Here is a 13783-nt window from a genome sequence, read left to right on the forward strand (position 1 = left end):
GTAATAACAATCTTGGTAATATATAATGATAATACAAATATCATCATCCTGTGTGCACACAGGCGTGTTTATTCTACTTCTACGTGGGAATTTGAAACATGTAAGCATCCAAGCAGATGATATTTTGAAACAAACTCTAGTAAACAGGTCACAAACTCCAGGAAAAAAACTCCAGGCCGATCGAGAAACATGTGGGTGGAGGATCGAGCTTTGTTTGATTGTCTTCAGCAGATACTCCAATAGTATTAACTTGCATTTTCCTCAAAAAAAAAGTATTAACTTGCATTGAAACTGGATCAAGGATGATTAGACAAGAAGCCTTCCATCTTCCATAGGACGTTATCCGCAGAATGGTCAGCAGGATAGGCCCCTACGACTGTGCCCTCGTGTACGTTCCCATGTAGTCCGTCCAGGACCAAACGTTCATCTTTGTAGCAGGACCGTATCTTGTAAAAGCCAGCACATAAGAGCGGGGTGTCTTGCGTCCACAACGCATACGCAGGCACGTCCAAGGGCGCATATTTCCCTAGCTTCATCTGGTTACATTACATACTTTTTTTTAGATAATGGATGGAAATTGTTCGGGCTTCAACCTCATCAACAACAAGGCATCAGTACGTCCAAAATACATATAAGGCCTTACGTGGATGTAGTCGGATTCGCATCAATCTACATGTGTTGTGCTGGATTGAAGTGGAGTTTAAACTAAATTACACTCTAATCCATCCTAACATAAGTGGATTGTGGTGGATCCGATGATAACATCCGAATAAGGCCTAATAATCACAAGGAAGAACCAAATGAGCTATACATATATATGTACCGGGTAAGGACCGTCTTCAAGGATCATGGGTGCCCGCATCTCATATTCCTTGGCGAGGTTCACCAGCGCGAATCGATTCTCACCAGGGTAGGGGAAATGCTGAACCCACAGCTGCACACACACATATATATACGCATGGATGCAACGAGCGTTCACAATCTATGTATAATCAAATGGAAACAGCAAGACATGGGTGGATGCAGCTTCAATTCACGTGAGCCTTGCGTACCTGTCGGAGGTCCGAGCAGTTGGTTTTGGCAAGAAAAACATTGCCGTTGTCATCAGCGGCTATGCTCAGGCTTGGGTCTCCCTTGCTGATTATCCTCAACGGCGGCAACTTGGCAAGGAACTCGAATACCCAAGGCACAGGCCAGGTAAGGGGAAGATGACCATCAGGACGAAACTGCAAACACCCGGTAACCGGATTGGTTGGAAACGGCTCCTCGACGATCTGCCCATTTCCGGAACAAATCCCGGTGGCAAGCAGTAGGATGCCTGACAGAACAAAGCAAGCAGTGAGCCTCGCCATCGTCAAGCAGTGAGCCTGTGCGTGCTTAGAGGGGAGATCTCGTTGTTGTGTGGCATCAGGCCTCACCAGCCTCCCCTTTTTATACAGGTTCAAGATGGCTCAGCATCAGGCTGATCTGGAGGGCTGCACAAGCATGGCCACTTGCCATGTCATCGATTCGATCACCAATAAATGTACTGCACGCAGCAGGCAAATTTTAATTGACTAGTAGCTAGGTCAAGTCAACTGATCGTCACTTGTAATCTCTAACTTCAATGAAGTACAACTTTTCATAAGCCTAGGGCGTGGAGAATAGTTCCACAGGTACCAAGAAAATTCAGATAAAGAATTGGAGTATTAGGTGAGTCTCATCAATGGTATTTCATCATAGTTTCATGTACATCAAATATGTTGATATAACATCATATTAAAAAAAGAGAGGTAATAAGAGTTTTATGGAAACAAAGAGAGTTTCATGGTGATGAAACTCTTCTGCACACTATTTCCAATATATGGATGTATTGGAAACTGAGTCATGAAACCGCTATTAAGGATGATGTTAATAAAAGTATTGTGCCCACTAAAAACTGAGCTTGAGTGCCATTGGTTCCATCGAAAAAACGCTTCATATTCGCTAAGTATGAGTAAATTGCTAATGTGTTTAGTTGCTGCCAAAAACCCAAAAAAATTCAATTTTGGTACTGTAGTACATTTGTAACTACAGTAATTAGTGATAGACTAATTAGGTTTAAAAGATCCATCTCGTGGTTTACAATTAAACTGTGCAATTACACTCTGTTCGCTTTCGCTTGGCTAATGCTATGGATGAAAGTACTATTCGCTGATTTGTTATGAGAGAAAAACATTGTTGAATGGCTGACAGATTCAATATGATCGGTGAAAAGTTTTTAGGTGAGAAACTAAACAAGGCTGAAAGTACTGAGAAATCACCTCGCCTAATAACAAATGAAAATAGAGCAAGTAGGAGATAGCGGCTAGCTAATACATGTCATGTCATTACCACCTCATTATTATGTGTACGACACATATAAATGATTTTTTATTCTATATCTTCTCTCCTCCCTCTTTTAATATAAACTACCTCGTTTTCTGAGCAAGATATAAGAGTTGAAATCAAAAGTTGAAATCGAGATAGTCTTTTCTGTTTTTTATCTTCTTTCTCTTCCATATAAGAAAAATATTGATATGGATTCATATGAGCTAGTAGGTGAAGTGGCACGGTTGAGGATGCCCTTATGCCACATTATAAGGCCTGTATTCGGCCCAGTGCAAGTGGGGCAACAGCACTAGACCCCCAAAATTCAAGGGCCCCTCTGACTAAGCTTCAAGAGGCTAGTATTGTTTTATGGGCCTTTTGGTTTTTGTTTTTTCCTGCTGCAGCATGCCAGCCTGCTAGCTTTACGTGGGCTCAAGTGTAGGAGTCGAAGCGTGGAAGCTGAACTGATGTCGTGAACTGATGTCACTGCCGCCTGTTCTTGTAGACCACAGGTGCAGCAACTCGGCGATCTCTAATCCCAAGGTACATGTCCTTTACTTGCTTAGCTAATCAATAACATCTATCATATGTTTTTTGTTTTTTATTTGTTTTGTTGGGTTTTTATTCCAAGTTAAGAAGATATCGGTAAGGTTCACATTCAGTATTTAATATTTTAGCATCAATGCTTGTCTGTGGTTTTTGATATTGTGAGAAAACAGACTTTATATATAATATAATAATCAAATGCACTTTAGTTATTTGTATTGCTCTATAAGGTCCCATTTGTATGATTTGCACCAGGCCCTAAAATTCTTGGGTACCTGCACATTATTATAAGGTATTTGGGCCAACCAAAAAATAAAGGCAGCATCTATCATATGACTCCAGTCATATGATGAGTGTGGGGATGGCTAGCTCCAGTCATCTAGTTGACCTAGCAGCACGTGCAAAAACTTATCTGAGTCGTCTAGTTGACGTCAACTATATGACTCCAGTCATCATTTCATCAAATTGACCTAGGAGCATGTGCAAAAACTTATATCGGGCTGAAATCCCAAGATCGAACAAGCCTTTGCATGTGGTGGCAAGCTGTTCAGCGGATCGAGATTAAATTAATTAATACAATGCGCATATTACAAGGTGGCTATGGCCTTGTTTAGATGAGTTTTTTTTGGATTTCGCTATTGTAGCACTTTTGTTTGTTTGTGGTAAATATTATCCAATTATGGACTAACTAGGATTAAAAGATTCGTCTCGTGATTTACAGGCAAACTGTGTATTTAGTTTTTATTTTCGTCTATATTTAGTGCTTCATGCATGTGCCACAAGATTCGATGTGACAGGGAATCTTGGAAACTTTTTGGATTTCGGTGGGAACTAAACAAGGCCTATATATAGCTACTACACCTCGCATCGATCGAACGAGCATGCATGGAATGAAAAGATGTTGATTTTCGCTCTTCTCTCTTTGCAAATATGGATGAATATCCATTGCCAAAAGGGATAACTATGTAGACATCACTACCGGATTTCCTGAGTTTGCCGTAGGCCCCAGGCCTACGGCAAACCCCCTCTCGCCTATGGCAAACCTTTTGCCGTAGGTTGTACACGGTAAAGTGCCTACGGCAAACTATTTCACGGCAATCACAGTTTGACCTACAGCGTTTAGCAAAACACACGGCGAAGCTTTGCCGTAGGTCGAAATGGGGCGCACGTAAAAAAAAGTAGCAAACGGAGCGATGGTTTTGGCTTTGCCGTAGGTTGCACACGGCAAAGCTTTGCCGTAGGCCTCTCCTAGCACACGGCAAAGAAGCATGACAAAAAATCTGATTTGTATTTATTTTTTAAAATTTTTTTGCCGTAGGCTGTCCATGTAGCCTACGGCAAACAACACTGCTTTGCCGTAGAGCTTGGCTTGGCCTACGGCGAATAGCTCCCCTTTGCCGTAGGCCTTGGCATGGCCTACGGCAAAACCCCAGAACAGGCCAATTTTTTTTGGTTTTCAGAACTGTTTCTCATGTACCATAATAGCACAATATATCACATATCACAATTTATATCACATATCAGAACAGGCCAATATATCACAATATTCCATAATATACCACAATAGCACAATTTGTCGCATACACAACCATAAGTTCATCACCAAGTCCAACGAAACAACAAGTTCGACACATATGTCATACATAACATACACGACCATAAGTTCATCACACGTCCGATAAAACAACACAAAGTCCATGAACAAAGTAGAAGACCATCACGACAATTGACATGAGGGTTCACCAACCGTCACATAAACCAGGTCAAGGTGCTTGCGGAGACCTGTGGGCGCTCGATGTACCCACTTGAGGACTTTGCTGATCCGGCGCATGATTAGAACCCGCGGACGGAGGCTGCACAAAGGATGAGACAAACATTTCGTAAGTGAATTTGGAGACTAAAGACTTAAAGTTTAAGATATAGATAGCGGTCTAAAATGAAAATTTCGGCAGCACCTCCCCTGCACCGGGAGGTTTCAAAAACCTGCAAAAGAACATCGGCATGGAGGCCGGCATCCACAGCATCGGCACGAAGGCCGGCAACAAATCATCGGCACGAAGGCCGGCATCCACAGCGGCTCGATGGCCGTAAACCACAATTGCAAAGCTAGATGTTGCATATATGATGTTTGTGTCGCTAAGCAATGGTTGAAGCTAGAGGTTGCAAAGCAATAAACATGGCAAGTGAAGTGAAAACTCATAGGAGTTGGAGCTGGTGCAGGTGGAGGGGGTGGAACGTAGAAGGTTGGTGGCGGAGGTCGACCCATCTCAGTCCCAAGACTTTGCACATAGAGTGCTATCTCCCTGTAGTGTGCCTCTATCTCAGCTATCTTGTCATCCCTTTGCGAAATCTGGGTCTAAAGGATTGAACACTTGTGTTACAATGGAAAGCTATGTTATGATTAAACGATAGAGCGAGACAGAGACAGTGAGTACCTGCAAGTTTTGGATGATAGACTCCTCTGCAGTTGGCCTCGGACGTACCACTACGCTTTGTCCCTGCCTCCTGGCCCGTGCTCTGATCTGGTTGAGAGTAGGAGTAGTGCCGGAGTCGATCATGCTATTAGCCATACAATACCGCCCATGCTGCTTGCCTCCTCCCGCCTGCATGACTGCTTCTCCACTTATGTCCTCGGTGTAGGGATTGAAGCCTGGCCCATCGATCCTCTGTGACGTCTCGACGTATGAGGTGATCCGACTGTGGACGGTGGAGTTGCTGTACGACTCGGGTGGGTCATTAGGGTTCCACTCGACGCTGGATGTCGCCTTCCCTTTCTTCGACAGAGCATACGTCTTCAGCTGGCTCATAGTCTACCCAGGGTGTGCCGCCACCTACACAAAAACAAGATGATTAGAGGGTACGCATATAAGACCGTTAGAATGAATCATTGAATCCTCATACATACATATCGAGCTCCGTACTCCTCCAGGGTCAGGTTCCCTTGGTGGTGTGCTGGACCGGGCATCCTCAATCGTCGCTCGCGAGCCCCCTCGTGCAATTCCACCCAACCCTCGGTGCTCCACTTGTCCACCATCATTTCCCAGCAGAGGCCTTTGTTTTGCACCCAATACGGTGGCACCTACACGTCATTAGAAACATGACACTTAAGAAGAACAAATTAACGGTACTTAAACTCCAAATAAAACCATGTTACGGTTTAAGACTTACCATCATGTATTGTTCCTTAGTCAGTCTATTTTCGGTTTTTCTTGCCCCGGCTTTGACCACCTTCACGTGCTCGTACTGGGCATTGTAATCTATGACCGCTTGGAGGCGCGCATGGTGGTGCATGTCATGCACCAGCTTGACGGCCTTAGTCGCATTGAATTGATTTGCCATTTGCACATATTGGGGTTCAATCCTAAAGAAATCCTGCATGTACGACGTAGACAATGATTATATATACAAGGACCAAACAATGTGCAGTATACTAGTGAGCAATGAGGATGTCTTACCCACATCTCGTTGAGGACCCTAACCGCCTTGTTGTTGAAGACCCTGCCAAGCACGTCTGGTTGCTCCGGCGCAACTGCGTAGTGCCCCCACGTCCATGCCGGCTCCAGCAAGGACTCCGGCGTCACTATGCCAGGAAAGTGGTGCTTCAACAAGAGTCCAAGGATGCAACTGGGTTTCCGGTTGTGTGTTGCTCCTCTCTCTAAAATTTCATAGGACCTGCACAAGTGGTTAACACAAGTCATTAGTTCATATTGTGTATTTGAACATAGAAAATGTCAAAGTAGAGATTGTGAACATACGAAGTCCCCACAGGCCAAATCAAGGGGCGTCGGTGCATCATTATCGGCCGCTTGGGAAGTTGCGAGGGACCTCGCTGCCAGATTGTAGCCTCCTCCTGCTCCCCCTGTGCCTCCTCCTGCTCCCCCTGCGCCTCCTCCTCCTGTGCCTCCTCCTCCTCCTCCTGTGCCTCCTCCTGCTCCCCCTGCGCCTCCTCGGGCCGGGGCAACTGCACCCCAAGACTAGCGAGAGTCCTAGTCCTCCTGGTCCCACCGGTTCCTGTCCGCCTCGTCTGGCTCCCCAACCCCTCAGTATCGTCCTCAGCTTGCGGCCTCGTCCGCCTGTAGAGCGACCTCACGTTCCTCGAGCCGCCCACCATCTTTGTTTAATGACCTACATGTAATTAGAGTAAGTCAATAACCGCAAATAAACATAATAGTATTACATGTACTAGAAATATTCACAATAGGTGCATAGTAACATAGTATTACATGTATTAGAAATATTCACAATAGGTGCATAGTAACATAGTATTACATGTATTACCATTCTTCAACCAGAAGAACCTCACACGATCCTTGCATACCGGACATCCCAACTTCCCATGAACACACCAACCGCAGAATATCCTATACGCTAGGAAGTCATGCATGGAGTACTGGTACCAAACATGCATTATGAAGTTTGTCTTCGTAGCTCGGTCGTACGTCAGTACCCCTTCGTCCCAAGCTTTGATCAAATCATCAATCAACGGCTCCATCCACACACCCATATGTTTCCCCGGGTGCTCAGGGATGACAAAGGACAAGAAGATCATGCGTCGTTGCAACAAGACGCCGGGGGGGAGATTGAGTGGGACAACAAACACGGGCCAACAAGTGTACGGGGCAGCCAAATTTCCATATGGATTGAAGCCATCTGTTGCGAGCGCAACACGTACATTACGAGCATCTGCAGCTTTCTCCCGATGAATACCATCAAAATGGGTCCATGCTTCACCATCGGATGGATGCACCATCTTGTCAGGATTGTATCGACGTCCATTTTTGTGCCACGTCATCTGCTTCGCGGTCTCCTCGGTCATGTATAGCCGTTGAAGCCTTGGTAAGAACGGAAGGTACCGTAGGATCTTTGCGGGGATGTCTAGCTGCCGAGTGGTACCATCACCGGAATCTACCTCCACGAACCTAGAGGAGCCACACTCTAGACAGTATTTTGCATGCTCATATTGTTTCCTGAATAGGACGCAGGCATTCGGACAAACATCTATCTTCTCATACGACATCTTAAGTGCACGAAAAAGATTTTGTGACTCGTACAAGCTTGGTGGCAGAACATGACCCGCTGGAAGCAGCGTGCCAATAATTGTTAGCATGTCGTCGAAGTGTTGTCGACTCATGCTACACCTAGACTTGAAGTCCATCAGACGACCAATGCCATCGAGCTGTGAGACCGTTGTATGTCCGTGGAGGGGTTTCCTCGCCGAGGCCAACATGTCGTAATACGCCTTGGCCGTAGGCTCAGGATCCTCCTCCATACCTCCTTCAAGAAAGTTTCCGTGACCAAAGTCATCTAACATGTCTGCTACCCCACCATTATCATCAAAACCGTCGACACGTGGTCTCACAACCTCCTCTCTCGTGCGATCAGCTTCACCGTGGTAGGTCCATCGGGTATAGTCCTCCATAAACCCAAACTTGCAAAGATGCTGCACCATGACCTCCTTCGTACGCTTCCGCGTGTTTGCACACTTCACGCATGGGCACCAGGTCATACGGGCGCCTCTAGCCCCGGTAAATGCTTGCTCTAAGAAGGCCTCGGTCTTCTCAATCCATTCCGAGGAGATCTCTCTCTGACTTGGGCGGCCGGTGTACATCCACTCACGGTCATCCATCCTCTAACAATATCATGTAGTAATGTAAGAACTAAATGCATCTACACGATAGCCCTACTAACTAATAGGTGAGGATAGGTCCTAAGCCCACCCGAGGATGCGTAGATGGGGTTAGTTTCTAGGTCCACTCCGATCCGAGACAGAATTTCGGCAGCACCTCCCCGCTGTTCTCCAAATACACATCCCGACGGGGAGGTTGTGTATCCGGAGAACAACAGGGAGGTGATGCCAAAACTCTGTCTCGGATCAGATTGGACCTGGAAACTAACCCCATCTGCGCATCCTCGGGCTGTCCAAATAACGTGGACAATTCGAAACAGATACGGTCGTTGCCAAATGTAACTATTTCGAACGGAAGACGCCTAACTCGGTTACGTCAACTACGACACAAATGGAATGCGCGATGGAGTGGGGCTACCGGTTATACCTTGGGTGGCGGTGGAGTCAGGCTAGCGGTGCAGGCAGACCCACGGCTCCGAGGAACGCCTCTGCTCCCACGACCTCACGTTCTCCTGCAAAAATAATAGTGTCAAATGAAAATTTCGGCAGCATCTCCCCTACACGAGGAGGTTTCCTAAACCTGCAACAAAACAGCGGCACGATGGCCGGCTAACACAACGGCATGATGGCCGGTAACCATAGCGGCACGAGGGCCGGCGAACACAACGGCACGATGGCCGGCAATCGATACAACTACTACCTTGTGTGTGACGAAGGGCGGTGGTGCTCACGATGTTGGGGCGACAATCGTCGGCGCGTCGTAGGACGGACGCGACAAGCGGTGACCCCTTTCTCCTCCCTTCTCCTCCTTCCCTTTCCTCCTTCTCTTTCTTTCCTCCTCCCCTTTCTCTCCATTCCCTCTTCTCCCCTACTCTTCTTCTCCCTCTCCCTTTCCTCCTCTTCTTCTCTCTCCCTCTCCCCTCCGCTCCCTCCTCTCCCTTCTGCTTGCCGCGGCGCAGGGGGCAGGGGCGTCGGGCGGCGCGGCGGTCGGTGCTGGGGCAGGGGGCCGGGGCACGAGGCCAGGGGGAGGGGGCAGGGGGCCGGCGCAGTACACTGGCGGGGCACAGGCGGGGCACCGGCGGGTCGGGGCCACGGGGGGAGGGGCCGCCCGCGACCGCCGGCGGCGGATCGGGGGGCGAGGAGGAGCCGCCCGCGGGGGCCGGCGAGCGAATCGGGGGGGGGGGGGGGGGCGACAGGAGGGCGGTGAGGTGAGCCCGGGCATGGGGCGGGGAGGAGGGAGGGAAGGAGGATGGGGTGGGCGGCGCGGCAGCACGGGCGGGCGGCGCAGGCGACGGTGCGGGCGTCGGCGCAGGCGGCGGGTGCGGGCGTCGGCGCAGGCGGCGGGTGCGGGCGTGGGGGAGAAAAAATCGGCTAAGTGTGTGATGGGGAGTGGACAGAGAGGGAGGGGGCGCGATGGGGATAAGGTCCGGCACACGGCAAACATGTGCCTTTGCCGTGTGCCCCCTACGGCAAAATTTTATAATTTTTTAATTTATATTTTTTGGCTGGTTTGTGCTTTTCTTTTTTCATTGTACTTTTTTATTTTCTATTTAAATTTTTTTAAAATCATTGCCGTGTGTGCCAAACTTAAGCACATGGCAAAAAAGCTTGTTTGCCGTGTGTCTCCTGGTCTACGACATTTCATGTGCACCATGCTTAGATTTCCTGGCTCTAAAATTAAGCAAACTTACATAATTTTTATGAAACTTTTTATCAAATTCAATCAATAATACATATACAATGTTTAGAGACATAATACAACATTATTTCATGTGTTTATTCTTTAATTTGAATTATCTCGTTTAAAAATCATTAAATGTTGAAAATAATTAAAAAATAGCAAACGACTCCGAAAAATTCTCAAATTTGGACACAACACCATCTATGTGGTGTAGTGCCTATAGAAAAAGTTTTGAATTCAAACTCAACTATAAAAATTGAATCTACTCCAACTCATGCTGCTTCACTCACAACTCTCTGAAACTTCTCCAGAGATTGTCCGGAATGTACACATCATATGTGACAACTAGTTTGAAATCTTCCGAAACTTTTTCTATGGCCTCCATGTATGATAACATAACTTATGTATAAGTTTCAGAATTTACGGAATAAAATAACATTTATTAGAATTTCCGAATATTACCGACGCACGTTCGTCGTCGTGTCTCCTAACCACGTCGTTCGAAAATCCTTTCCGTTTCGAATGTGTGTTCTCAGACAAGGTTGGGTAACATAAATATCATTTTTCCCATAGTTTTTTCAAACCATTTCACTAACTCGTAGTTCATATTTGACCGAATTCAAAAAAATGAAAATAAATGCTGGTAATTACAAAAATATAGCAAAATTTTCAAAAATTAATGAAATTTCAACATGGGGTTACAATGTTGAGTGTGTGTAGTGCAAAAAATATGGACAGCAGAAAATAAAAAAAAAATTTTTGCCGTGTGCCAAAACCAATGCACACGGCAAAAAAAGGTTTGCCGTAGGCTGGCCACCTGGGCCTACGGCAAACTCAGTTTTATGCCGTAGGCCGGCAGACAGCCTACGGCAAAGTGTGCAGGAGCGAACGGCGTGAGGGGGGGAGACTGACGACGTTGCCATTGCCGTGCGTGGGTCTTTTGCCGTAGGCCTGTTTTTTAGCCTACGGCAAAGCAACGATTGCCGTAGGTTTTTTTTTCGCCGTGTGCTTTCTGCGGACACACGGCATATTTGAGTTTGCCGTAGGTTGCACACGGCAAAGATTGCGGCCTACGGCAAACTCAGGAAATCCGGTAGTGCATTGCACATTTACACGTGTTGCCAAAGGGGCTAACTATGTAGACATTTCACATTTACACGCACACCTTTTTTTTTATCAGTTTCATTATTGTCTGTATCAGCCAGTGCTCTGGCCCGGTTACAGGAAGAAAAATTGTGCCATCTCAAAGAATCTTTCTCCAAGAGTACTTCCGAGTTTTCTGCTCCAGTATAGACAAATTCAAATCATCAGTTAATGTGGATAAGCCCAAATAGAAGGTTATCAAGCACTACAGTATTGAGCTACTTTGCCGAGTGCTCGAAGCACTCGGCAAAGGATGGTTTAACACTCGGCAAAGGCTTTGTCGACGGCCGCCGTCGGCAAAGAGCATGTCAGCAAAGAAATCTTTGCTGACTGCCACGTCAAAGGCCATCGGCAAAGTCTTTGCCGAGTGTCACGTCAACACTTGGCAAAGCTAACGGCTACCGTCATCTGGCGCTCGCTTTGCCGAATGCGCGGCGGCTCTCGGCAAAGGCTTTGCCGACGACTGATTTCTCCATTTTTTTTATTTTTCTTTCACAAAAAACTCTTTACCGAGAGCCCACGTGGTAGGCCGTCAGCAAAGTTGTGGTCACTTTGCCGAGTGTCCTCTAGGCACTCGGCAAAGCCGCTGTTTTCTGGGCGAGCTGCCCAACTTTGCCGAGTGTTGGCTCTCGGCGAAGCTGAGAATTTATTTTGTTTTTTTCATAGTGCATTCATCCTATATCGCATATATTCACATATATCACATATATTCAACACAAAGCCATACAATATCGCATATATATCACATTATCCACACAAATCCATCGACAAGTTGATCCGACACATCCATCCATCCATCACAATTTTGTCCATACAAGTCCATCCGTCGCACAAATCCATCACAAGTTCGTCCATACACTAGCCGAACATAAACATCACAAGTCCAGAAGCAAAATGAGAGACACCTACTTCTCCCCTTGGCCCTTAGTGTGCGACGAGCTCCCACCTGGTCACGACGGGCCACCCTGGTTGCGTCATAGGGACACCCTAAAACACCCACCCTGGCGGCGGAAGAGCGCCGCCTGGGCCACCTAAAGGAGTCGGGTTTGAACCCACCGACTGTGCCTGCACAAAGAAGAAGCGATCTAATTAATACCTGCAGGATGGCCCCACAAGTTAAAGAAATAAATGACCATATATACTCACAGGTGTCCTATAGGACTAGGAGGAGGCAGCGGAGTGAACAGCGAGGGATGCACCGGAGGCAGAGTCACACCGGGGATCTGTAGGGTCTGGAAGTAGGACGCCACGTCCTGCATCTGATGCGCCGAGTGCTGCATCATATAGCCTCCAACTGCTTGCGGTGGGCCTCTGCCTAGGCTAGCTGCTGAGCTTGAAACGCTACCGCCTGGGCCTGCACCTCTGCCAGCTGCGCCTTCAATATTGCACCCGGAAGATTTAAACAACACAAAGGCAAGGTATATGTGGTGATGTCTAGGTTTTTGACATCCAACGCCGCCACTAGCTTGCTCCAAGCCTTATCAATTTTTACCACAGCCTCCATATGAGATAACATGAGACCTAGACAAGTTTGGAGATTTTCGGGCTTCATTTGGATTTTATATAATTTAAAAACGCTTTCTCACCAAGAAACTCGACGTGTTACGTCAATGAGATGCTCCCGATTTCATGCCTGCCTGGATACGACCTCTACTTAACCTAAATATCATGAATATCATTTTTTGAATGACCAAATTCCATTATTTTAGGTACCTGCAGTTCAAATTTGGACTAGTCGAAAAAATTCAAAGAAACGAAATTAACTAATGAAATATGTCAACAAATGTCAAACTTGCCCCAAATTTTAAAATAGAGCTTTAATCAATGTAACGAGTCTCCAAAAAAAATTTGGACAAAAAATCTAAAAAACATAACATACTTTGCCGAGTGCTCGAAATGGCACTCGACAAAGAGGAAGATTTGCCGAGTGCCTGACGGAGGGCTCTCGGCGAAGGGGACGGCAGGGGATCCGGTTAGCCCTTGGTCACTCTTTGCCGAGTGTGAGTCTTTGCCGACGGCCGTGCTCTCGGCAAAGAAAGCCTTTGACCACAACCTTTCTTTGCCGAAAGCCAGACACTAGGCAAGAATTCTTTGCCGAGTGCAAGTTTTGGCTCTCGGCAATGCTACCCTTTGCCGAGTGCCCGTGTCTTTACACTCGGCAAAGAATTTTGCTCTCGTCAAAGTTCCATTTTCCTGTAGTGAAGGATGATAAATGTTGATGACAAACTATTCTCAAAGCATTTAGAAGGAAGAGTGGTCTTTGTTTCAAGTGTAGTGAAAAGTAGGGCCGGCCCTAAACATAATGGCCAAACCACATTGCCCTTCATGTCATGGAAGAGTTGTGGGACGCCTTGGAGTTTGACAATCAAGATCCTGAGGAGATTCGGGAAGTTATTGCTGATAATCAGACCATACAAGCACTACTGTCAGATTCCTACATTCAGTTGTCCAAGAAACAG

At 46.7% G+C, this 13783-nt stretch overlaps 1 protein-coding gene across 1 annotated transcript; it reads right to left on the minus strand.

Annotated features, from left to right (window-relative positions):
- LOC110435835 lies at nt 1-1398 on the minus strand. The gene is made up of 3 exons (XM_021461893.1): nt 1053-1398; nt 824-934; nt 1-536 (listed from the first exon to the last, which is right to left on the minus strand). The coding sequence occupies exons 1-3, from the start codon at nt 1350-1352 to the stop codon at nt 297-299; spliced, it is 651 nt and encodes a 216-aa protein (XP_021317568.1). The 5' UTR covers nt 1353-1398; the 3' UTR covers nt 1-296.

The sequence above is a fragment of the Sorghum bicolor genome, chromosome 5 (genome assembly GCF_000003195.3).
Source record: "Sorghum bicolor cultivar BTx623 chromosome 5, Sorghum_bicolor_NCBIv3, whole genome shotgun sequence".
NCBI classification, from domain to species: domain Eukaryota; kingdom Viridiplantae; phylum Streptophyta; class Magnoliopsida; order Poales; family Poaceae; genus Sorghum; species Sorghum bicolor.